This window comes from Fukomys damarensis, unplaced genomic scaffold, assembly GCF_012274545.1.
Source record: "Fukomys damarensis isolate Sample0158 unplaced genomic scaffold, DMR_v1.0_HiC HiC_scaffold_16, whole genome shotgun sequence".
In the NCBI taxonomy this organism is placed as follows: domain Eukaryota; kingdom Metazoa; phylum Chordata; class Mammalia; order Rodentia; family Bathyergidae; genus Fukomys; species Fukomys damarensis.
Genome location: NW_022900928.1, coordinates 84,475,622 through 84,501,776, shown reverse-complemented (window position 1 = coordinate 84,501,776; position 26,155 = coordinate 84,475,622). Strand labels below are relative to the sequence as shown.

General features: G+C 41.0%; 1 protein-coding gene across 1 annotated transcript in view; it reads left to right on the top strand.

Annotated features, from left to right (window-relative positions):
* Ube3c (ubiquitin protein ligase E3C) overlaps window positions 1–26,155 on the top strand; it is a 96,955-nt gene that overhangs the window by 766 nt on the left and 70,034 nt on the right. Inside the window, exons 2-9 of the mRNA XM_010642348.3 lie at window positions 366–435; window positions 15,410–15,463; window positions 17,470–17,544; window positions 18,559–18,702; window positions 21,140–21,255; window positions 23,061–23,218; window positions 24,529–24,682; window positions 25,199–25,419. Of these exons, the coding sequence (XP_010640650.1) occupies window positions 366–435; window positions 15,410–15,463; window positions 17,470–17,544; window positions 18,559–18,702; window positions 21,140–21,255; window positions 23,061–23,218; window positions 24,529–24,682; window positions 25,199–25,419 (992 nt within the window). The remainder of the gene's footprint in view (window positions 1–365; window positions 436–15,409; window positions 15,464–17,469; window positions 17,545–18,558; window positions 18,703–21,139; window positions 21,256–23,060; window positions 23,219–24,528; window positions 24,683–25,198; window positions 25,420–26,155) is intronic.

Genomic DNA, 26,155 nt, shown 5'->3' with positions numbered 1-26,155 from the left:
GGTTCTCTCGGGCGCGGCGTTAGCGGCCACTCCTTGCTGGCGTCGCAGGCGCTGTAGAGCACCTGGGTAGGATCCCCTCGGGGACAAACTGGCAGGGCTTTATCGCTGCCAAGCAGCGGCCGGTGCACACAGCGCATTCGTGAGGCGCCTCGGGCTTCCCTTGCAAGCAGACACGTCCTGCAGGCTCTCCACGGGCATTGGTCTTTTTAAAAAATTATTAAGTAGCACACCTCTGTTGAAAGGAAGCAGCTATACGTTCATCGGGATCTCCTGGGGAGGCTGCACATTCTGCTTTTTAGCTTTGCACAACCCACCCCACCCCCATACTTTTTATTGAGGTGTAAACTTAATGTCCGGTTTTCAAGTCTCTCGCCTAGCGGAACCTTGGAAGGGGGCCCTGGTGTGCGTGAAGCTGAGGAGCTGAGTCGGGAGCAGGTAGGACAGAATCGAACTTTAATTCTGTCCTGACGAGAACATCCCAGAGTTGTCGCTTTGTGTGTGTGTGTGTGTGTGTGTGTGTGTGTGTAAAAGAGAAAAAGAAATACGGTATTGGGGGTTGAACCCATTGCCTTCATTTTAAACCACATTCAGCCTGTCATTTATTTTTTGAGACTGGGACTTCCTAACTTGCCCAGGCTGACTTGAAACGTGCTGACCTCCTGTCTCAGTCTCCCAGAGTACTAGGACTAGGGGCAAGCACCCTCACACCTGGCCTGAGGCAGGGGTTGGGCTGCCGACTGGCTGCCCTGGGGGTGGAGGTCCGCCTGGAGGTGGGGCAAGTCTCCTGAGAGGGCCACAAGAGAATGGGTGCCTAAGGCTGAATAGGACTCCCCGGAAGAGGTTTTTGTATGAACATGCCGGTGGGCCCAAGGAACTAACACCAAAGGAAAAACATTTCTAGCATTCTTCCTTTTTCCTTTCTCCCAAAGGTGCTGTCCCTGACCTCTGTTCCCATAAGTTCTGCTTTGTGTCTGAGAGATTTCTAGCCCTGTCTGTGTCTTATTGGTCCACTGTATGAATGAGTATACTGTACTGTCCGTGCTGTTACCAGTATTTGCTGTGTCTTTTGGTGCACATCACTCACATGTTGTGTCCTACGTGACACACGTGTTCTGTGCAGCCCCCACTGCCAAACAGCTTTCCTCAGTGGGGTGCCTGTGAACACCTGTGTGATGCATGAACACCTGTGTGATGCAGCTGATGCAGTTGTTGGTGGTTCCCCATCCTCACCAGCACTTGGTGTTGGGAGTCCTTTTAGTTTTGGCCATTCTAATGGTGAGGTAGTTTCCTTATAGCATCTGTATTTGCTTATTTTCACAAGTCTCTTTTTGGCTCTACATAAGTCCTTTCCCACATTGAAACTAAAAGTTATAAAGATTTTCATGGTTGGTCGGTTGGTTTGTTTTTGAGACAGGATCTAAATAGGTCAGGCCAGCCTTGAACCCACTTTGTAGCACAGGCCAGCCTCAAACTTGTGTGCCACCATGCCCAGATAGTTAACCATAATCTTTTTCTTTGTAATGCATAGAAGATTATTTTAGGGGTAATTTGATTGCAGATACAAAACTTAAGTGAAACTGACTTAATAGGCAGAGTTAAAATTAAACAAGTTTCTGGGAGACATGCTATCTCATGGTATTATAAAGGTCACAAAGTTAACCACAAGCCAGGTGAACCATCTCCAGGTGCTTGTGCTCAGTACTTCTGGTGCCCAAGCCAGGCTCTGCAGGCAGTCCTCATACTTTCCCTCTCACATGGCTTTGGCTGTGTATAACTTCCTACCTCAGCATCTTATCTCATTTCTAGATCTCAGGAGAGGAAACCTGCCTGGCTTGGGGATAGTGAGGAGAGTGGGCGTCTTGTCACACAGTGGTCTCTGTGTCTGAGGTCTGGGAGGAGATTCCCGGAGGCGGGTGTTTGTGGGTGAATATCTAGGTTCTGTGTGCCCCAGCCAGTGGTACTTGGGGCAGGATCTGAGTAGGCTTGCAAATTTGGGAGCTGTCAGCAGGCAGGTGGCTTAGAATGCTGTCTCCTGGGAAATGTTTGACACTTGGGACACTTTGACAGTAACAGCACACCTTGGGGGAGGGGTGGAGAGCTGTGTCTAGGAGGGAGCCTTACTAGGCAACCACCTGCTGAAGTGCAGTGAGGCTACAGTGATGATCCTCTGCACTTGGAACAAGGAAGACTGGGGACCAGAGAGCTGTCTTGTAGGTCACAGAGTCCTAAGGAGTGAGTGAGTGGGAAGTCCCAAGGGGCAGCTGTTTGAAAAGAACCAGAAGAGTAGATGACAGGGAGAGCAAGTTCAGGGCCTAAGGAAAGTTTCTGGGGCGTGGGGAAACAAGTTTATGGGACCAAGAAGGAGTAAACAGACGGAATACAGGAGCTTGGTTGCTTTCAGTATCCTGGAGGAGGCACACTCCTGGAAAGATTCTGGTGTAAGCAGAAGGAAAATATTTTCATATTGAGGAAAGAAGGGGGGATGAATGTGGAGAGAAAAGTTTGTAGTAGGAAGAAATTTAAAATGTCCATTCCATGTTTCCATAGAAAGTCGAGGTAATAGTAGAATTAAGATTAATTTCATGTTTCCCCATCGCTTTGTAAAATAATAGACTTTATTTTTTAGAGCATCTTTAGATTTTCAGACATTGGAGCAGATGGGAGAGTTCTCATTTGCACTGCTTTTGAACCTGGTGCTTCCTCGAGTGTTAGTACCTTGCTTTAGTGGGTTGTGGTTACAGAGGATGGGCTGGTACCATTGCATTACCATTTCTAGAAGTTTGGTATGCTTTGAGATTCGCTCTTGGTGCTATAGGGGTTTGACAGGTAGAGAATGACTGTCCACCTTATAGTGTAAGAACAGTTCCGCTGCCCTAAGACTCTCCTGTACTCTGCTTCATCAGTTCTCCCTTCAACCCCTGGCTCCACTGATCTGTTTTCTGTCCCTAGTTTTGCCTTTTCCAAATGTCATCTAACTGGAATTATATAGTGTGCAGCCTTTTTGGACTGGTGTCTTCACTTTGATACATATTTAAGTTCCCTTCATATTTTTTCAAGGATTAATAACTTTTAAATCAATAGACTGGATTTATAGAAAAATTGATAGGAAAGTAGAGTTGGCAACTATTCTTTCTCTTCCAGCACATAATTTCATCAGTTATTTATCTTGTGTTTGGTGGTTTGTAACATTTGACAAAAGAATATATTGATACATTATCATTTAAGTTGTTGGTGTCTGTTACTGTTACAAGTTGTGCTTTTTTGACCGTGGGTTTTTTCATTTAGCTGTATGGTCCTTTCTTTTGATTGGGAATGCCCGGCAGGGGGTATCCCCCAATAAGGTTTCATAGTATGGATTGCCAGTTTGTTTATACATTCACCTGTGTTGAAGGACATTGTGATTCCAAGTTGGGACAATTATGAATAAAGCCATTTGTGTATAGATTTTTATGTACCATTTCAGGATCATACATTGAGCAGTGTTTTACTTGTAAGAAACTGTCACTCTTTCAAAGTGGCTGTATCTTAGGCATGTTCACCAGCAGTGACTGTGTCGGAGTTGGTGTTGCCAGGTTCCCGGTTTGGTCCACTCTGGTAGGTGTGTCCTGACATCATGTTGCTGCAAGTTGCAGCGCTCTGCTGGCACACTGTGCTGAGTGTCTTTTTATGTGTTTATTTTCCAGCTGTGTCTTTAAAGAGGTGTCCAGATCTTTGCCCCATTTTTAAGTTGAGTTTTTAAGCTTTCTCACTGTTTTAAGAGCTCTTTGATATGTGTATTTTCTGTATATTTTAGATACAATGCAAATCATTGTTCAAATTTATCTTATTTTCTCCAAACTTACTTTTTAAAAATAGATTATGCTTCTGATGTACCTAAGTCTTCACAAAACCCAGGATCTCTTACTTGTTCTCCTATGTTATCTTTTTCAGTTTTATAATTTCATATTTTATATTTAGATATCTTATCCATTTAAAATTAAAAGTATTTTATTAACATGTAATAATTGTACCTATTTATGGAGTTTATACAGAACTCACTGGTCAAGTCTGGTCAAGAAATTAGCATTTCTATCCCCTCAGGTTTCTTTGTTTGGAGACATTGAGTCCCTCAAACACTGTATAATAGGTCGCTGTGAACTAGTCGTCCTGCTGGGCTGTGGAATAGACAGGCTTACTCCTGTCTGTGCTCCACATCAATCCACTTTGCTTGATATAACAGGATTTTATTTTTTATAGCTGAATAGTATTCCACTGAGTGCATATTCTACGTTTTATGTGTTGATGGGCACCTAGCTAGATTTTGTATCTTGGCTGTTGTGAATAGTGCTGCAGTGAAAATGAACAAGCAGGTATCTCTTTGGTATGCTGATTCATGGCCTTTGGATATATGCCCAGAAGTGGGGTGGCTGGTAGCTGGATGATTGGTAAATCTGTTTTTAGTTTTTTGAGGAACTTCTATATTATTGTCCATAATGCTATAGTAATAATTTATATTCCTAACAGCAGTGTATTACTCATATTCCCCATATTCTTACCAGCGTGTTATTTTCTTTTTGTTTTTATTTTTTTCTCTTTTAACAGTAGCTCTAACTGAAGTAGGATTATATTTTATTGTGCTTTTGATGGTAATGATATTTAACAATTTTTTCCATGTATTTGTTGGCCTTTTATATTCTCTTGAGAAGTGTCTGTTCTTACTTGCTCAAGTTTTAATTGAGCTATTTGTTTTTTTAACAAATTCTGGGTATCAACCCTTTGTCAGATGAATAGTTGGCAGGTTTTTTTTTTTCCTCCCCATTTTGCAGGGTATTCTCCACTCTGTTGATCTCCTTTGCTGTGCAGAGACTTCTTAGCTTGATGTACTGTAATCTCATTTGATTTTGTTGCCTGTGCTGGTGAGAGCCTGGCCAAAAAAATTATTGCCCATTAAGGTTTTTTGTGTTTTTGTTGTTGTTGTTTTGGTACGGGGATTGAACTCGGGTCTTTACGCTTGCAAGGCAGGCCACCAAACCGCTGAGCTAAATCCCCGGCCCAGTTTTTTGTTGTTGTTGTTGTTGTTGTTGTTTTTTTTTTTTTTTTTTTTTTTTTTTTTTTTTTTTTTTTAGTCCTGGGAATTGAACTCCGGTCCTTGCGCTTGCAAGGCAGGCCACTGAACCACTGAGCTAAATCCCTGGCCCTTCATTAAGGTTTTGAAGTCTTTTTCCTATGCTTTCTTCTAGGAGTTCATATTTTCAAGTCTAAAATTTGGTTTTTTTGATCCATTTTGAGGGTTGGGGGGGTGGGAGATGTTTGTTAAGCTTCAATCCATTTCTATTCCATTGGTCTTTGTGTCCATTTTTATGTCAGTACCATGCTGTTTTGGTTGTCAAAGCTCTAGGGTATACCTTGGAATTAGGTATTGTGATTCTTCCAGCTTTGTTCTTTTCATGGGATTGTTTTGGTTACTCTGGGTTTTGTTTTGTTTTTTTTTTGCTTCCATATGAATTTTAGCATTGCTTTTCCTAGTTCTGTGAGGAATGTTGAGTAGTGTTTTAATAGAGGTTACATTGAATCTGTAACTTGCTTTGGACACTATGAACATTTTAACAGTATTCTTGCAGTCCATGAACATGGGAGGTCTTGCTATTTTTGCTTGCCCGCTTGCCCGCCTGCCCGCCCTCCCTCCCTTCCTTCCTTCCAGTGGTACTGGGGATTGAACTCAGGGCCTACTTTTCTATGTTGAGAGAAGGTCTCACTAAGTTGCCCAGAATAGACTTGAGCTTGTGATCCTTCATCCTCAGCCTGCTGGAATTCTATGATTACAGATAAGCACCACCATGCCTGACTTCAGTTTCTTTCATCAGTATTTTGTAATTTTCATTGTCATAGATGTTTCATTTTCTTGATCAATGATCCATTTTGAGTTAACTTTTCTGAATTTTTTTCTTTTTTTGTGGATGTCCAGTTGTAGTAGGATAATTTATTAAAAAGACTGTCCTCCCTTCATTGATTTGCATTGTTCATTTGTCAAAGATCAGTTAGCTTATATTTATGGATCTGCTGTTCTCTTCTGTCCCATATATCTGTCTCTTTTTTGCCATTACCACACTATCTTGATTATTATAGCTTATAATGTCAGTCCTCAGGCTTTGTTCTTCGTTTTTCTTCTTTTTCTTTTCTTTCTCTTCCCTTTTCACATTCTTTTTTTTTAAATAATTTTTTATTGAGTTTATTGGTACAATCTAGGTATATAATATAGTTACATTCATCATTGGATTCTGTACCTTTACATAACAGGTCTTGATTGTTATTTTTTCCCCTTGTCCCTGCCCTCCCTTCACCCCCTCCTCCCCTCCCCATTTACAAACACTTTGTTTCCATATTTTCAGTTTCTCATATTTTTTTCCTCTCCCTTATTACCTTTCCCCCACCCTTCCCACTTGCTCTACACCTTTAACCCTTTACTTCCTATTTCACATTATTAATTATCTCATTAGGATCCTGTGTACTATTATAGTTTTTCACACCAAAGAAACTAAAAACTATTTGGTATTTCAGTTAAAGAAATCTTTGTATGAACATTAAAAATAGGGAATCCTAAAATAAGACTAAAAAGGAAAGTAAAAGAGAAAAGGCAATGATGTAACATTAAAATAATCCTTAATTCTGGAGATGAAAATGGTCCCCAAACATATTTAAATTGCTTCTTGCTCTTATAGTCTTATCTTATTTTTTTTCCATTATTTAGAGAATACTTTATTAGTTTCTGTAATCAAACCAAGTAGATATGACCTTACATGTTTAGTACGATGTGTTACCCCTGTACACATGGAAAAAAATAAATAAATTAACATTTCTAGACCAATATGGCTGTCCATTTCTGTACAATGCCAACTCAACACAGTAAATTGGGATGACTTTTTCCAAAGTTGGCAGCACCATTAAAGTTTCCCAAAATTCAATTTATATATATATATATATATGTATGTATATATATATTTATATAAAAAAGACTAATAATAGTATGTTATACATCGATAGCAGCAACAGCTTTTCCAGGTTCTGCAGTCATCTGAACAAAATTATAGACATTCAGCACATTCCATTCAAAACAAAACAAAACAACAACAAAAAAAAAAAAACAAAGAAAAGAATAATGTCCAGAAAACAGCAAAATTCTGTTGCTTTTGTGGTACCTGGGACCATTTTTTTTATTAGTATCTTAATCATCATCTGGAAAGAGAACATTCTAGAGTAATATCATTAAATGTAGCTCTGATAAAGCACAGTCCCTACTATGTATCATAAAGCAGGTACAAGATATTTTACATTCATAGAGGTATGATACAGAACCATCCTACATCAGTAATACTAGAATCAGTTTTGGTTTGAAATTTACTTTGTCTGCAAATAAAATTGCGACCCCTGTTTTTTTCTGGGCTCCTGACATATGGAGAATTGTTTTCTATCTTTTCACTTTCAATCTGTGGGCTTCTTTTTGCGCTAGGTGTGTTTCTTGTATACAACATATTGTTGGATTTTACTTCTTATTCCATTTTGCCAGTCTATTTCTCTTGATTGGTGAGTTGAGGCCATTGACATTGCTGATTATAACTGATATGTACTGACTTATTATTGACATGTTACTGGCCTTTTGTTGACTCTTTTTACTTTTTCACCTTCTTTTAATTTCGTGCCTTGCCTATTTGATTTGCTCTGTTGGGCCTCATGGTGTTGTTGCCTTCATTGTCTTTTTCTAGGATCTTGTTTAGAATTGCTTGTAGTGCTGGTTTGGTATTCATGTAGTTTCTCAGGTGTTCTTTGTCGTGGAAGTGTCTTATTTCCCCATCCATTTTGAAAGAGACTTTTGCTGGATACATCAGTCTAGGTTGGAGGTTGTTCTCTTTTAGTACTTGAAATATCTCATTCCAGGCTCTCCTTGCCCCAAGGGTTTGTGTTGAAAAGTCTGCTGTGATTCTGATGGGCTTTCCTTTGTATGTGATTTGTTTCTTTTCTCTTACTGCTTGTAGTATTTTGTTCTTCTGTTGGGTTTCTGGGATCTTGATTATTACATGTCTAGGTGTAGATTTTTTTTTATTGTAGCTAGTTGGGGTCCTATATGCCTCAGTTATCTGAATGTCAAATTCTTCCCCTCTGTTTGGGAAGTTTTCTGTCATTAATTGTTTGAACAGCTTTTTAAAGTCATTTGTATTTTCTCCTGCTACTTCATGGATTCCTATCAGTCTTATGTTATTCTTCTTTGCATCATCTAGGAGTTGTTGGATCGATTTCTCATGATCTCTTACTGTTTTTAAGAGACCTCTCTTTTCATGGTCACTGACTGCAATCTTATCTTCTATATCTGAGAGTCTATCTTCTCATTCTTTTATTCTGTTGCGTACACTTTCATTAGAGTGTTTAATCTGGATATCTGTTTGAATCTGTTTTATGGATTCCATTTCTTTCCTATGTTGGGTTTTATTTTTTCCATTTCTTTCTTATGCTGGGCCTTCATGGCTTCTATCATGGTCCTGAGCTCATCTTTTTTTTTGTCAGTTTCTGCTCTAGAGTCTCGAATCACAGCTTCCATTTTGCTCACTATCTCTGTGGTTATCTGGGAAATTATTTCTGTTTTGAATTTTTCTAGAGCCTGATTGATCTGTTTTGTTACTTCCTGTGCTTTGAGTTCAGGGTGTCCTGATGGTTCACTATCGGCCTTTTCATCCTCATTTGCCCTACTGTTTGCCATTAGTAAACTGGAAGTCTGTCCTTGTGTCTTGCTTAAGTGTTTCCTCATTTTTATTTTTGTTGTTGGACCGTCCTTGGTTTAATCTCTGGATTATCACCCAAATCTTCCTGATATAGTTGCGCCCTAGCTTCTGTGTCTCTAATGACCCACAGATATTCTCATCTTCATAACATCAGAGAAAACAGCTCATCAAATCAACCGCAATACTTTACCCCAACTGATACAATCAGCAACACATTAAGATCAAGCACAACTTTGACACTGATCACCACTGGTAGTCACTAGTCTATCACCCTTAAATCATTTGAATTAAATTGAAATCAAGAAGTAGTCCAGAACATGTCTGCCGTGAACAAAATTTCAATATAGTGTATTTACCATTTAATGGCTCAGACAGAGTGAGGATGCAAGACCCCTGATCTCAGTTAGCTAATGGCTGAACCCCATGATGCTGACTGACCTCGGGCTGCAAGGCCCAGATTGAGTTCCCCAACCTTCTGAATGGTTGAACTCCGCAATGTTCTATTACAGGTTTCCCATGCCCTTTCTTTAAAGATGTTCAAAGTTGGGAACTCAGAAAAATACCCTTGATGACCACCTCTGCCTCTGCATAGTGGGTCCAAAGACTGGCACAGTCAGGAGGTCTGAGAGTGTGGGGGGAGTTATAGGGGTTCAGGGGCACCCACGGCTACCTTCCCGGCACTTGAGCGATGGTGGCTGGGTCCGGAGCAGGTGTGGCTCTCCTTCCCGCGGTGGATCGGGGCCCAGGCTACGTCCCGGCGCTTGAGCGATGGCGGCTGGGTTGGGAGCTGGCATGGCTCTCCTTCCCGCAGTGGATCGGGGCCCCACTTAATTTTTATTTATTTATTTTTTTGTACTGAAAATCGAACTCCGGACTTTGTGTTTGTGAGGCAGGTGAGGTAGGCAGTGGAACCACTCTCAAATTCTTTTCATATTGGGATTGGACCCAGAGTCACTTTCTTCAAGCTATAGCCTTAGCTCTTTTATTTTTTGAGACCAGGTCTTGCTGATTTGCCTAGGCTTGCCTCAGATTTATGATCCTCCGGCTTCAGCCTCCCTAGTAGCTGGGATTACTGGTATGCAATATTCTGTATCTTTTACCTCTTCATAAGAATTGATTTGTTGATAGTCACAAGATAACTTTTATTTTTTTTTATGGTGTCGGGGATCGAACATGGGTCCTTGTGCTTGCAAAGCAGGCAGTGGAACCACTGAGCTAAATCTGCGGCCCACAAGATAACTTTTGAGGTTTTGATTGGGATGGTTTGAACCTGTAGATGAGTTGGGAACATTGATGTTGAGCGTATTGACTCTTCCTATCCATAAATACGGTCTGTCTTGCCATTTGTTCAGTTCTTTATAAGAGTTTTGTAGTTTTCCTCATGTAGACCTTGCAAATATTATTTTGTTAGATTTATGCCTGAGGACTTATTCTGGTGCTAATAAAATGGTTTTGTGTTATTAATTTTAAATCCCCTTGCTCATAGTTGGTGTGTGAGCTCAGGACAACCTAAGAACACTATTGCTGTGATGGCACTTGTTGCATAAAAAGCCAGATTAGTTTCTGGTGGGTGGTGAAAATATTCATCATCAGATAGGTTTTACTAAGGGGAATGGACAGAGGCAGCTTTTAAAAAAAGAAAAACAAAGCAAGCAGGCTTTGCTGCGGGAGCACTTGCACTCAATTCCTTGGGACTGACTCGGAGTGAGGTGCTGTGGCTACAAGTTCTGGGTCCTGTGGGTTGACCACAGACAGTGTGATCCAGCTTACCTCAGAGCTGGGGGTTAAGTTATTTTCTGATGTTAACTTAAAAAAAAAAACCAGTGCATATGCTGATTGTATGAAGTCGATATGAACTATACATGTGTATCCTTTATTTTTGCACATTTAGGCTGTGTTTTATGGTGAACAGTATGTAAATCAACAATTTGTAATCTTTTTTAGAATAAATTGCAGAAAGGGGAATTGTTTAGTCAAAGTATGTACATTGTAAGACTTTTTTTTTTGGTTCCGGAGATTGAACTCGGAAACTTGTGCTTGCAGGACAGGCAGCAGAACCACTTAGCTAAATCCCCAATCCAAGACTTTTGATGCATGTTGTTCTCTAGGAAAAATGTCTCCTATCTCTTCCCTGGAGTAAGCCTCCAAAGGACTATCTTTCAGTCTTTGATCGCAGAAAGTTTGGTTACTCTCTCTGGAGTGTCTTTCATGGTGTTTCTTTACTCATACTTAGGTTCCCTGTCTCCTCCTTTGTGCCTCCTCAGATGCTGGCTATACTCCTGCTCTCACTTAACCTTGAGCTTGTGAAGCAGAGGTGTCATTGTGGAGGAAGATCTCGCAGGGTGATGGTCCTCTGGGGTGTTGTCCAGCCTGCACATCCTGTGTCTCCTACTTTACAGGTTGCTTCTATATCTGCAGGAGGAGGTCAAGGGCCATGTCCTGCAGGCACTGAGAGAGGAGCTTTTGTGGTCCTGCATCTCTTGAACATTTCTTATGATGCAGTTTTGGAACTGCGTGACTGCTTAGGAGCATCTAGTAAACCCTAGTGTTGGCAGAGAGGCTAGAGTAGATAGATGCTCAACTGTGGGACCCATTTACTGCAAAAGATGAAATTGTCCAAAGTATAATGGGAGCATGAAAAAAATGTGTAACGTTTAACTGTGACTGAGTTTTCATCTTTTTGGGTGTCTCTTGAACACATCTTATAATGTGAATGTAATAATTATTGATAACGAGAAAGCCAAATGAGATTATCACTTACCTTACTTACTCCAAAAATATTTCCACTCTTACAGCAAAGGGTCATTGAAAAAATACATTTTTTTCCAGTACTGGGGATTGAACTTGGGACCTTGCTAGGTATCACCTAGCTACATGCCTAGCCCTTGAAAAAATAATTTTATAATTTAAAAAAACTAATGAAAGTAAAACCTTCTAAAGGGCACGCAGTGAAGTGTTCTCTCCCTGAGAATGCCGACTTCCATTATTACTGATTCCTCGCTGTCTTTTCAGATAATTGAAGCGCACGAACTTCTAATTGCCTCAGACTTTAAATAAAAAGAAGGAACAGAATGCTCCTCATGTAACTGCTGACCTTAATGATTCTGAATTAGCATTTTATCTATTATTTTTAATGTTTTTATTTTTGTGGTTTTGTCATATTTAATATAACCATGTTCCTGTTGATGAATTCTCTAGACTTAGTATTAAATGCTGCCATAGTTTCCATATATTTGTGGTGTAAGAAAAGAGACTATTTTGGAATTTACTTCAATGGGATTTAAGCTGTAACATCTTTGTTTTGTTTTTCTTTTTTCTTTTTTCTTTTTTTTCCTGGAGATAGGATCTTGCTTTGTAGTGCAGACTGTTCTTAAACTCACCGTGTAGCCAGGCTGGTCTCGAACTCATAGTGATCCTCCTGCCGAAGCCTCCTGAGTTCTGGGATTACAGGCATGCGCCACCACTCCCAGCACCTTGCTTATTTTTTTTAAATGAGCTCTTTTTATTATAAAATAATAGAAAATTTAGATTGTACTGCAATATATAAATTTACCAGCTTAGGCCCCAACCATCACAGAGAATGACCAGCACTGCCATGGGTGAATTGTATTCTAGTCTTTTAAAAAGTTTTTTGAATTTGAATCAGGTATATCCTGTTGTATGAATTTTCATAGACTAATGCTGTGCCATTGTGCTGTGCCTTTAGGTGTTCTGTTTATTAGAAATTTGCCTCGTGTCCATAGAGGCTTCGTGCAGGGTTACAAGGATGGGGATGGGTTGTGTGTCACTTGCTGTCCTGTGCTGCTAACCATCCAGAAGGTCCCCATCAAGAGAAGTTGGAGGGCTGGGATTTAGCTCAGTGGCACCTCGCCTGCTTTACAAGTGCAAGGTCGTGAGTTAAATCCCCAGTACCACCAAAAAAAGTGAGACCTCAGCTTTCGCTACAGGGCAAGTTGTAGGCACAAACAGTTGCATTGGCTTAAAAAGTACAGTCAGACAACACCATGGGTCCTTCAGAAAAGCACTTTACAGTCTGGGGCCAGGAGTATTTGTGTTTTGGGGTCTTTGAAATTTGTGAAGCTATAATATTAGAGAATAGGACAGACTCGGTTTATAGCTGAAAGGCACAGGCCCAATTTACAGGTTATGGAATTGAGGTTCTTGGAAAGGAAAGAAAGGCACTATAACCTGGGTGACTTTGTGTCCTGAACCTGCAGTTTTCTTAAAAGTACAATTTTAAAATCATGGTTTTCCTTGTCTCTTTTCCTATATCTTTTACCTCACTCCAGTCTTCTACCTGAGTAGTGTGACTTGTGTAAATTGTCAGCAATGTGGGAGAGCAAGAAAACATGATTAGGGAGAGGCATGGTGCACTGTTCTGATGGTGATGACACCAATACACATGCAACAGTCTGTTCATAAATGCCTTGCAGTTAATTTGAGCATTGGTTTTATGAAAATTAGTATATGATACAAATTTACTTTTGACACACACTTGAGTTTTTGACCATAAAAACTTTAATATAATGGCTGAATGAAATTTATATCATGTACCTTACTGTTTTTCAAAGAATTTTTATTTGGAACCACTAAATTTATTTCATGAAGAATACTTTCCCCCTATTTAAAAATATCTTTATAAATGATATTTGTGAGATTTGACCATCTTTAAAGGACTGTTAAACTAAAAAAAAGTCAGGGTCCAGATTTAGCTCAGTGGTTCTGGTGCCTGCTTTGTAAGCTCGGGGACCCGAGTTCAATCCCTGGTACCAAAAACAAAACCTTTGGGGCCAGGGATTTAGCTCAGAGGTTCAGTGGCCTGCCTTGCAAGCGCAAGGACTCGAGTTCAATCCCCGGTTCAAAAAAAAAAAAGTCAGACCCCCCCCACATTTAAAGACCCAATCTAAAACATGGGCATGTGAAATAAAACACTTCTCAGATGAAGAATTAGAAATGGCAAATAAATATATGGAAAAGTGTTCAGCATCATTAGTCATTCATGAAATGCAAATTAAAACAATACTGAGATTCCACGTCCAGAACGAATGGCTGCTATCAAAAAGTCAACCAATGACCAGGGCTGGGGATTTAGCTCAGTGGTTCCACCACCTTCTTCACAATTGCCAGATCCCGAGTTTGATCTCTGGTACCAAAAATAAAAGAAATCAACCAATAACAAATCCTGGAGGGGCTGTTGGGGAAAAAGGAATCCTTCTCCACTGTTGGTGGGGGTGTAGACTAGTACAACCACTGTGAAAATCAGTGTGGAGATTTTTCAACGAAGTAAAACTAGAGGTTCCATTTGATCCAGCTATTCCCCTTCTTGTAATCTTCCTGGAAGAATTAGAGCATCATACCACAGCTATATATGCACACCTGTGTTTATAGTAGCACAGTTTGTAATAGCCAAATCTTGGAAACAGCCCAACTGCCTGTCAATCAACGAGTGGATAAAGATGTGTTCTTTTCTACAGTGGAGTACTACTCTGCCATGAAGAAGGATGAGCTCCAGACTTATGGCTAAATGGATGGACCCTGAGACTATACTCTTAAGTGAAATAAATCTGATACAAATGTTTAAATATCATGTTGTTTCTTTGATATGAGAAACTGAAAGTGGAAATAAGTACTAAATTTTATAATAAATATTGGGAAATGGGAAAGGGAACAAGGGAAGAGGGAGGAAGGAAAGGAAGGGATAAAAAAAGTGAAAATAGGAAAAAGTAGAAACAAAGCTTTTGTACATAGGAGAGCGGGAATGGGATAAAATTGAAATTTATATAAAAATAAGAAATTTGACCATCTTTAATTTTCTAAGACAATAAGATTATGTGCCTCACGGAACAAATAGAGAAGTTTGCTGTTGTTTACTGTTGACTTTCAAAGGACCGGTTAGTTCACAGCTGTGTATGTGAGAGATTAGCTTGATGGGAACCCTAATCTGAGAAAAATGTTCATCATTCCAAAAATACTCGGTGTGCTTATGAAGCTGAGCTCTGTATCCTTCATTTACTTAAAATGTTTAAGTTTCCTGATATTCCAGTTCCTTTTATAGACCAAGTAATTTTGTTCATAATTACATATAGTGAAAATTTCTTTTGCAATAATTGTGGGCTCACATGTGGCAGTTAGAGATAATACAGGGGTCTTATGTTGGCATTGCCCACCCTTGGGGTGATGGTACAACCCAGTGACCATCTTGCTCTGCTCTGCCTGTGGACTGGAGTGCCCTGAGGGTGCCGCCTCCTCCATCACATCTTAGCTCAGCACTGCTGACTCGGTGGCCGTGGATTCTCCTTTATACTTTAGCTTCTGAGATGAGCCTCGGATCTTAATCAAATTCATTGGGAATTTCATTGGATTATTCCTAGAATCACTTTTGGGCCAATATATTCTATAACCATTGAGAATATTTTTTTGTTGTGGTGGTAGTGGTGGTGGCGGTGTTTTTTTTGTTGTGTGTGTGTGTGTGTGTGTGTGTGTGTGTGTGTGTGTGGTTTTTGTTTTTTTGGGTTTTTTTGGTACTGGGGATTGAACTCAGGACCTTGTGCTTGCAAGGCAGGCAGCCGGAATCCTGAGCTAAATCCCTGGCCCAATTGAGAGTATTTTTAAACTTGAAATTATAACCTCCTTTCCTTGTTTTTTGGGTTTTTTTTTAGGAAGAAAAGGCTTCCCTTTTACATCGTACCCAGGAAGAGAGAAGGAAGAGAGAGGTAAACCAGCTTTTTGATGCTCTTCATAAATAAGTATTTTCCACGGCATTTTTTAGCAGTGTTTCTGGATGTGTTGATGTTTGCAGGAAGTTGTTCTAGAACCATTGTAGGAAAAGCAGGGCAAACAGGCTTAGTCCTGATAAGCAGGAGGGGGGCATGTAGGCTTTCCTGCCCTGGCAAGGCTTCCTGGTATGCAGTGTTTGTGCTTCTTGCAGCAGGTGGGCACACTTGGCTAAGGCATGGGTCTTAGCTGTCTGTGGGAGAAGGGATTTACTACTTTGATTTATAGCTTTCTGGGGATATTCTCTGAATGACTTGCTGATTGATTAGTCTTGTACCTGTTTTTTTAGATAAAGTTTTTTGTTTTATTTTAGCAGCTCATTCATCGAGAGCTTGTTGGGTGTCCAGGCAGTGAGTAGGATTGACAAGGGTCCTGCTCCACAGTGGACATTGGTAAAGGAGGTGTGCAGCAGAGTTGCATCTGAGAGGGATTGGGGGAAATCTGGAGGTGGGGGAAAGCGGGTGCCTTAGGAAAGTCAGAGGAAGCAGCAGAGGCAGAGGTGTCCAGCCTCATTGCTGCTAGAATTTTGACCAGATATTTATTGTGGGGACTGTTCTGTGCACTGAGAACATCTGGCCTCCACTCAGTAGATGCCAGCAGCATTTCCTTCCTGATTGTGAAAACCAGAAGGCAGGCAGTGGAGCTGCTGATCTAAATCCCCTGCCCTATCCATTAAATTCTTAATTTTACTTCATCAAATTTCTTTTCTAGAGTTTTCTTTTATATATTTTTCAGCTCTTTTGTCTTTTGATTATTTAAATATGATTGTAGATTTTTAAACTATTTAGAATCTAGCAATTGAGTCTTCTGTGGGCTTGGAGAACATTCATTTCACTTGCCTCTAGCAGGAAGTGAGGAGAGGGACACCATCACCCCTTGCCCTTGTGGGCTTGCCATTTGGTGGGGTGAGCCACTGTTTCCAGAGCACCTGAGATGCAGCCTGACTTGAGGTTGTTCTCAACCCACCTGAATGAATGGTGAGTGTTGAGTATCCCAAGGTGTAGACAGAGCACAAGAGCCACGGATATGTGTGTGTTGTGTGGTAGAGCCATACGAAAATGAATACTGCTGCTCATGCTTGGGCTGCTTGGTCTTAACTTTGGGGCTGTGCTCCTTGATCTTCCTATGGTGACTGTGGTAGGTGCCTGTCAAAGCTGGGTGCAGCAGGAGTTGAGTAGGGATATTTTGTACTTAGAAGGATGGACATTGTGAATGTGTTTCTGTGAGGGCTCTGAGATCTTTAAAAATAGTCTCAAGTCAATGAAGATTGAAGTTTTTGAAAGTGACCTTTAAGGTAGATGTTTGTATTACCTGTATTTTAATGTTTAAAACTTTTTAAATAGTCTTAGTGTATTGGTAGGATTGTAAAATGGTATAACTAGTTTGGAAAATGTGGCAGAAATATGAATTCTACTCCTAGGGAGATACCCAAGAGAAATGAAAATTCTCTGTAAAAATTGTGGATATGAATGTTCAGAGTGGCACTGCTCATGATAGTCCATATGGGCACAGCCCACGGGCCCAGCAGCTCAGGAATGGAGAAACAATGTGAGATACCATGTGTGGAACATTGATTGGCTGTGAAGAGGAACAGGGTACCAACACAGCCATAGGGTTTGTGAATCTTGAAACATCTAAGTGAAGAAGACAGACAAAATGGCCTGTGCCATGTGATTCCTTGATTTGGAGGGTACAGAATAGGAAAACTTAGGGAGACAGGATATTAGTGTGGGGTGACAGGTGGATGGTGAACACATTTGGAATTTGGTGGTGGTGATGGCCAGATAATTCTGGCTGTGCTGACAAGCGTACTCTATGAATGGTGCATGTCAGAGTGAATTGTGTGGTGTGTGAACTATACAGCTGCTATTATTTTTTTAAGAAATTCTTACTAGCTAAATGTCATTTTGCCCGAGTTTGACCTTCTCCTCCCTCAATTATATAGGAAGAAAGGCGGAGGCTGAAAAATGCAATAATTATCCAGTCATTTATTCGAGGCTACAGAGACAGAAAACAGCAAGTAAGTTTGTGTTTGTTTAAACCAAATTAGAAGGATATATGAGAGGTGATTTTTAAATGTCTTGTTCTTGTGAGTAGCATCTTTTTTTTTTATTTTTATTTATTTATTTTTTTTGCTTTTGCTTTTGGGTACTGGGGATCGAACTCAGGACCTTTTACTTGCAAGACAGAAGGCAGAACCAGTGAGCTAAATCCCCAGCCCTTGTATGTGTTTTTCTACACCTGTTTAATGAAAGTTAATGTTAGCAGTGCTTTTCCTAATAAATACCATAATGCTATTAGGCGTGGTGTAGCTCAGTGATAGAGCACTTGCCTAGAATGTGTGAAACCCAGAGTTCGATCCCCTGTACCACAAATAAATAATAATAAAACTTTATTTGTTATATTCACATATGGATTTATAGTAGGCTTTGGTAATTTTGGGGGAGGGGTTGTTTGTGTATTTTGTGTTTGAGACAAAGTCATTATGTACACTCCAGGCTGGCCTTGAACTTGTGCCAATCCTGCTAGCTCACTCTCAAGTGCTGAGATTATAGGCATGAGCCACCATATCTAGATGTTTTGGGTATTTTTAAATAGTAAAATAAAAACATGGGCCAAACTATAACTGAGACCAAAATGGAAATACTGAAAAGGTTTCTTTTTGTCTGTCTGTCTCTTTTTATAGTACCGGGGGTCTAATTCAGGACCTTAGCACTAAACTATATCCCTAACCCTTTTTATTTGTAATTTTGACTCAGGGACTCACTAAATCACTGAGTTGCCCAGGCTGGGCTTGAATTTACCATCCTCCTGCCTCACCCTCCTAGGGAACTGGGAGTAGGGGTATACTGGAAAGGTTCTTTTAGTGGGCATTTAAGATCTTTTTTATTTTATTGCATTTCTTCAGTAACTTCCATAATAGCATCTTAGTTGTCAGTGTCCAGCAATTCCATATAGTCATTTAGCATTTATTTAGATTATAAAAATTGGGTGTCTGAGGGGTAGGTTTACACTTTGTTCCCTTTGCTTTCAGTACTCCCTCCAAAGAAGTGCATTTGATTGCTGTGCCAACGAGGCACAGTCAGGTACCTTCTCCCTTGCCAGTGGCACCAGCCTTACCCTCCTGGTGAGGCAGCTTCTATTCTTTTACAAGCAGAGTGAAGACTCAAAGCGTTTGGTGAGTGCTCATACACATTTCACTTGCTGTTGTATATACTGTGTGTCTTCCAACTTCTGTTTTGAAAAAACATGGAGATGGTGAGTGTCTGATGAAGAAGCCAGTTAAACCCTCCAGTCTGGTGAGCCCTTAGGAACGTTTCTCACCTCTGTGATGGTGTGTTTCTCCTCTTAAAATTCAATATACATTTTATATTGTTCCATATTCTGTGCATTTCCATAGTTCAAGTATGGAAATTTTCAAAGACTAAAGAGATAGGCTCTTCAGATGCCTCTTTGCCCCAGGCTGCAGCAGTCAGCTGTAGACCTGCCCAGCCCGCAGCCCTTGTCCGTAGGTTTCCTGTCTGAGCCCCTGTTGACTCCCAGAGTAAGAGTACCTCTGTGCTTTTCCTAAGAATGTTACAGGCTTGCTTTGATGCTACCGGTGACGAGGAGCAGTATGCATGAGTGCTTCGAAATAGGTACAGATACATCAGGGAATCATTTTTTCAAAATGAAACTTATTACCATTTGCCTGTTTTTAGAAGTTTCCATTTTAAAAATCTGTAATGAAATTTCAAATTGTATTTGAAAAAGGTGGGGTCCACAATTAAAAATAGGTCCCATACTACAAAGCATGCTTCCTAACAAGTTCCCCTTGTAGTGAGTACGAACAGTAAAGGAGTCCTTGACTGCGTGTCTGGAACTTGGTGTCAGCCCAGTCCCACCACCTTAGTGTGGTAGTCGGGGACATGGAAAAGATACTGCCCCTGCGCTATCTCGAGTGGCATAACCAGGAGGCCTATAACCCACACAGACATGTTCTAGGCTTCTTGTGTGAAGTTCCTGAGAAAAAGCATCAGGCACAGCTGCAAGTAGGCCATACAGCTGTCCCTGTCTTCATGCTCCCTACTCTTGGGGAAGGTTGCTAAGGAGCAGAGACTGGAGCAGGTGTTGTGAGTATTGTATTGTTCTCCTGTCTAGAGCACCTTCTTGATGAGGTTTATCTCCTTCTATGATGAGGTTTAGTCTGTGATCCCTACCTAGTTTCTTTCCTTTTGTTTTTTTGAGACAGGGTCTCATATGTAGTTCAGCTGGCCTTGGACTCATTATGTAGCCCAGGCTGGTCTCAAACTTGGAGCAGTTCTCCTGCCTCCTGTCTCAGTTAGGATCACAGGCATGCCACCACCATGCCCAGTTAACCACCATTTAGTTTCTAAATGCAGGCATACAAAGAAAATTGCTTTGTTACAGATTCTGAAATCTGCAGTAGAATAAAATGTCATCCTTTTTCATACAAGAAAAATCAATGTCTTCTGTTCCCTTATCTGACATTGAAAGAGCAGTCATGTGGCAAAAGTCCATGCTGGTCTGTCTTTAAGTTTTTGATTCCTACTCCAGAGCAAGCATGATGTTACCTTTCGTGCTTTTTCAGAGATATTTAGTGCAAGGTGGCTACCTTTCTCACCTCTTTATTTGTTTGTATTGGTTCTCTGCTAAATTAAATAGTATACTGTGGGGTGGGGTATTTAGTTCAGTGGTTCTGCCGCCTGCCTTGCCAGCGCAAGGACCCCCCTGATACTAAAAACAAAAGAAAACAAAAAAAATAGTATACTGTGGTTAAATTTTTTCATGTGCACTTTTAATTTTTTGGAATTAATATTTGGCTCACTTTTTAGTGTTTGCTTTTCTTTGTAGAATGCATCATAGAATTATTTCCTTCTAACATAGGACAGGCTCTAAAATGTTACTCGAGAAGTTTTTCTGTTATTTCTTAATGCTTAATAACATTTTATATCAAACAAGCATTAATGTCGAATAAACCACTTAAAGGTAATAGACAAATGGCTCTGTGGCCTGTTCATATAACTAGCCATGTTTAAGAAGCTGTCTTTTTAGTTCTGTCTGGTTATAAGTGTATCTTAAGAGATGAAAAGATAGAGTACTAATCTATTTCATAAAAGTAGAGTAAGTGAAAGAGATATCTTGTTAGACATTGCATTTTCAAATCACTTATGGCAACTTTGTATATACTGCATATTGTCAGTGCCCTGAAATGTTAAGGACAGAACTTGTTGGCCAGCCATTGTGTCCAGGAGAGTGGGCTGTCCTAGTGGCCTGTTCACAGGAAATCGTGGAGCCATGAAATAGGCAGCCCATCTAGCCTAAGATTAATCCTGTCTTTTGCATATTTTTAGGATGGCTTGCTCATTTTTGCAGATGAGCTGTTTTTGTGTCCACAACATAAGCTTTGTTAAACTGATCTAATAATACAATTTAATGTTCATGTATTAAGACAAAAAGTGCAAATATTAAGAAGTAATGCTTGACTTGAAAACCTTACCTACTAGTTTTTGGTTGGGTTTAAGTATATATTGCTACTTGAGAAGACTTTGTAAGTAAATTAGCAAACATTTTTATGGATTGAGAGTTGTATTTTGTATGTTTTGCTGTTTCAGATATGGCTGTACCAGAACTTAATCAAACACAGCTCTGTGTTTGTCAAGCAGTTGGATGGATCTGAGAGACTGACATGCTTGTTTCAGATCAAGAGGCTGATGAGCCTCTGTTGCAGGTAATTCTGTTAGAGTTACTTACATGATGGGCTGACCATCTCAGATGTCTGGCAAAACAGCTTTTGATTTTCATTTTTCTGAGACGGTAGCTTTTTGTAAGTTTTTGGTGGGGGGGGGCGCATAATACCATGGAATATTCTGTGTATTGTGATTTTTTTTACTCTGGGTGATTCTGGCCTGGCCTTCATGATCTAGAAATTAAAACATAAGTATCTTCTAGGTGATGTTTTCCTGCATGGATAACCTGGAATTATCTTGTGAAATGTTGAGGTGTCCTCTAAGTGCATGCTGCCTGTGTATTTGAGAGGCAACCTGTGCAGTGTCACCAGCTGGAAAGGGATGGGCCAATGCTGGGGCCGTCTGGGATGTGTGAGATTGGGAAGGGTGAGCAGAGACGTGGAGTGGAGTTGGCAAGTAGAGATTCCCCATAATTTGGAGAAATCAGTGAGGGAGTGTGTGTTGAGGAAGAAGCGCTGTGATGGATAGATCAGCTGGAAGGATGCATCTGAGTGGGCAAGAGGACAGGGTATGGTTTCGGGGAGGAGGACAGCTGTCCATCTTGTCAGCAGGCAGGCAGACCCTCGGGAAAAGAAGACTCCTGAGTGAAGAGTACACCCTTGAGAATACCATCATCGTCAGGAATTCTGGCCACAGTGACTTAGAGCTACACACTCCTTAGAACAGCTGCGTTTTAACAGTTGGGATGTGGAGCAGCTGACATCTTTGCATCTGTTGAAAGTTTGGTGGGTTTTTTTGTTTTGTTTTGTTTTTTGGTTTTTTTGGTTTTTTGGTTCAGGGCTTGAACTTGGTACCTTGCCCTTGCCAAGCAGGCACAGCACCACTGAGCTATATCCCTAGTCCTTTGGTGTTTTTGCTCTTTTGTTTGTTTGGGGTTTTTTTGTTTTGTTTTTTTAAGTAAAGCCAAAGCCACAGTTTCCGTATGACCCAGGGGTCCTCACCTAGGAGTTTTCTTATAGCAGTGGGGTGGGCACAGTGCACTGAGGCCTGTCCTGGAGTATTTCTACAACTGCTGTTTGCATCCTGTGTAAATGTGTCCTCTGTTGAGTACACACAGTGACCACTGCTGGATAGGGGCCAGGACCAGGTTTTAAAGGTATGTTAGGTATGGCCACACAGAAAGATGCTACCCACACTGCTCCTTCCTATGGGAGAAGGAACTGTGACCCATCTGTAGCCCCAGAGTAAAGCAGCGGGGCTGGGGAGTAACTAGAGATGCTAAAAGCAACTTTTGGGGTGATGGGTGTGGTACGCCAGCCACAGGCTGCCACCTGCCTCACATGGGTAAAGAGTAGAGTGTATAAATTAGGACTGTCTAAAGTCTGTTTGAAGAAAAGGCATTAAATCTATTTTTAAATTAGGTTAAATTTTGTAACAGCTGTGTCTCCATTCTACCTGTAATTCCTATTCATAAGAGGTGGCTTTGGTTGGAGGGACACTCTCTGCCTGGGCCTGAGATGGATCCTCCTGAGGCACGTACAGCTCCTCCAGAGCATCTGTGTGTTGGAGACTGATGCCCCACTTCCGCCCAGTGGCTGCCATCTGTGCTGTGCTAATCTGCTTTTCCTTCTGGACTTCTGCAGTTTTCATCTCTATGAACCTAATGAAGACTGAGGAAGGCTGAAGGTAGCATACATCCTTCATCTGACCTTGAGTCACTCCTCTCTTCAAATACTGTGGCTCCAGAACAGAGAGATTCAGATAATCACAATAGCAGCTGAGAGGAATTTGGGAAAGCTTTGGTGACTGGCCATTCAGTAAGGCTTGTTTTCTCTCCTTTCTCCAGGTTGTTGCAGAACTGTACTGATGACAGTTTGAATGTTGCTCTCCCAATGCGGATGCTCGAGGTGTTTTCCTCTGAGAACACTTACTTGCCTGTCCTGCAGGATGACAGCTACGTGGTGTCAGTCATTGAACAAATATTGCACTACATGATTCACAGTGGTGAGCAGTGTTGGGCCACACCTGTGGGGTGACACTGTGAGGCCCTCATAGGCCTGTGTGCTTTCCTTCGAGAAGTGCCTTGATGCCCTGCACCTGCAGAGGGTGCCCACAGCTGTCCTGGGCCAATCTGAACTCAGGGAAACATGCTGACTTACTGTGTTTCATTGTCTCAGCGTTAGATGAAAGTGAGAATTGCTTTCAGTGGTTGCTCCAGTCCTTTTGAGATTGAGCAGGAGCCCCCACTTCGCATCATTCCGAGTGGTTGAGCAGGGTGACACCTCAGTCTTATGAGCTAAGCTGCTTGAGTAGCTTGTCTTGCTAGAAAAGTAAATCTGACCAAGTTTTTATTAAAAGAAAGTTAAGCTCTTACAAACCATTCCTGAACTTCATTATTATTATTTCATAAAGGGTGTGGGAGGCTGCAGTGGACCCTTGACTACAAACTCATTTCATTCCCAAGGGCTGGTTGTAGCTCAGGTTGGTCAATTGAAGGCTCAAGCTCCTCTACACAGCCTTCAAAGTCTCTCATATACAAGCAGTTCTTGGTGTCTTTAGGCTTTGGCTCAGTATTTCTCAGTTAACCCTGTACAGGAAAGAATGGTGTCATGTTACTTCCAGAACTCTTTAAGGGTTAAATCTGTATCTGAGACCATCTAGAAGCCCAAGCAGCTGGTATTCAGGTCATAATTAAGACTGTGGTCATAAGTTAAAACTAATTCTAGTTGAAACCCAAGTTGTTCATATGCCAGGCCAGCCAGTCATAACTTGAGGGTCTGCTGTATATCTTTAAAAAATACATGATTTGGACTATGGGTTTACTGCACAACCTGATAGCTCATCAGAAACATAGAAGGGAAAACTTAGTGGAGGTCATCAGAGTTGTTCCTTTTTATGTGAAATTGCCTTCGAACCAGTTAATTTCCTCAGCACCCAGATTATGCTCTCTAGGTAGGTTGCTCTCTCTACCGGGAAGCTAAAAGACCACAGAGACAAGGATGTGGTGGGTCAGACTGCAGGAGTATAGACTGGGAGTCTTCTCTTTGGGTGATACCCTGAAATCTATCTGCATGGGTGTGGGTAGGTGAGGCAAGGTTGGCTGTTATTGACAATGCTTATTGCTGAGTAATGGGTGTGGGTGCAGGTGCCAAACACCTGACTAATGTGTTTGTTTAAAGTTTTCCTTAGTAAATATTAGACAAGAATTAACCTAAATTTGGAGTTGTAAAAATTTGTAAAAGGGATTTAAAAATTAATGAGCTTTTTCTTTTGTTATAAGAAAAAATTTTAAATGTGTTTTTCCTGTCTTTTAGGGTATTATAGGTCTCTTTATTTGTTGATTAACAGCAAGCTTCCATCAAGTATTGAATATTCTGATTTGTCTCGAGTTCCTATAGCAAAAATTTTGTTGGAGAATGTCCTAAAACCATTGCACTTTATGTACAACTCCTGTTTAGAAGGTGCAAGGTGGGTAAGAGGAATAGATCTTTCAAGTCTTGTCATTTCACAAAATCTGTAACTCACAGTAACTCTTCATAGGATGCTTTTTTGTTGTTGTTGTTGTTTTAAGTATTTTAAGATGGATTCTCACTATGTAGTCCAGGCTAGCCTGAAACTCATGGTGATCCTTCCACCTCAACCTCATGAGTCCTAGGATTTTGTGCTAGGCTAAGGGATGTTACTTTAAATACAAGCTTGAGAGTCAAGTTTTTCACTTTGTTACTGTGGTTTAGTCCATAGGAAAAGTTACTGTTTTTGTGTTTTAATATAAATTGAATTTCTGACAATGTTGTCATTTTCCTATTTTGTATAAGCTGTGAAAAGATACAAAAAATGCACTTATTTCAGGTTCATCTAATTGATATTACACAATTAATTTGGAACGTAGATTATTTAAAAAGATATTTGGAAACGTAATAATAAATATGGATTTGATGAACATTGAATTTTGAGTTTACAGAAGGCTTCCATTCTCCTTTCCAGGCAGCAGGTTTTCTCAGCCTACACAGAGGAGTTTCTGGTGGCACCTTTTACGGATCAGATCTTTCACTTCGTCATCCCGGCATTAGCAGATGTACAGAACGCTTTCCCTTATGAGCCCTTTCTGAATGCACTGTTGTTACTAGAAAGTAGATGTTCAAGCAGGAGTGCTGGAGCACCGTGGCTTTTCTATTTTGTTTTAACTGTTGGCGAAAGTCATTTGGGTATGAAATAGCAGATATATTTTACCCAAACTCTATATAGGTAGCATGAGCAGATGAGCCAGGGGAAGGCCTGGCAGTAGTGAGGGGGATGTGGTGAAGGTGGATAGTGGAAGAGGTGCTGATGGACTGGTTGGGCCAGGGCCTGGGGAGGGCTCCAGGCATGGCCAGGCAGTCAGTCGTGTGATGTGGGGCAGCTCTCCGGTGCACAGTGTTTCTAGTGTGCTTCTAGGGTGTTTAAGCACATGTGTGAATGCACTGTTAGTGTATGGAGAGTAGAACTTCTTAAACAAGGTGGTTCTCAGCTCACACACTGCATTGCCCTCCATGAAGGTTCCCATATGCACAGCTGCCCCACAGTGGACAGTGGTTGGACATTCTGTAAGCGAGTCACCACTGACCTTAACTCCAAAGATGTCTGGACCCCAGGGTATGGTTCAGTCCAGCAAGTCTTCCTGACTCAAGACAGTGATCCTCACTGGTCCTTATTGGTCCTCATTAGTCCGCTCTGCTAAGAACCAATCAGCAAAACTAGAGTTCATGGGGGCTGGGGATTTGGCTCAGTGATTCCAGTGCCTCCCTCACAAGCACAAGGGCCCAAGTTCAATCCCTGTTACCAAAATAAGAAAAGAGTTTATGGGCCCCACTGGGGGCAATTGTCCTAGGGCAGTTCACAGACTGCTGAGAGATGCTGCAACCACATATTGTAAAAGATGCTGCTGCACAGCTGGGTGCAGAG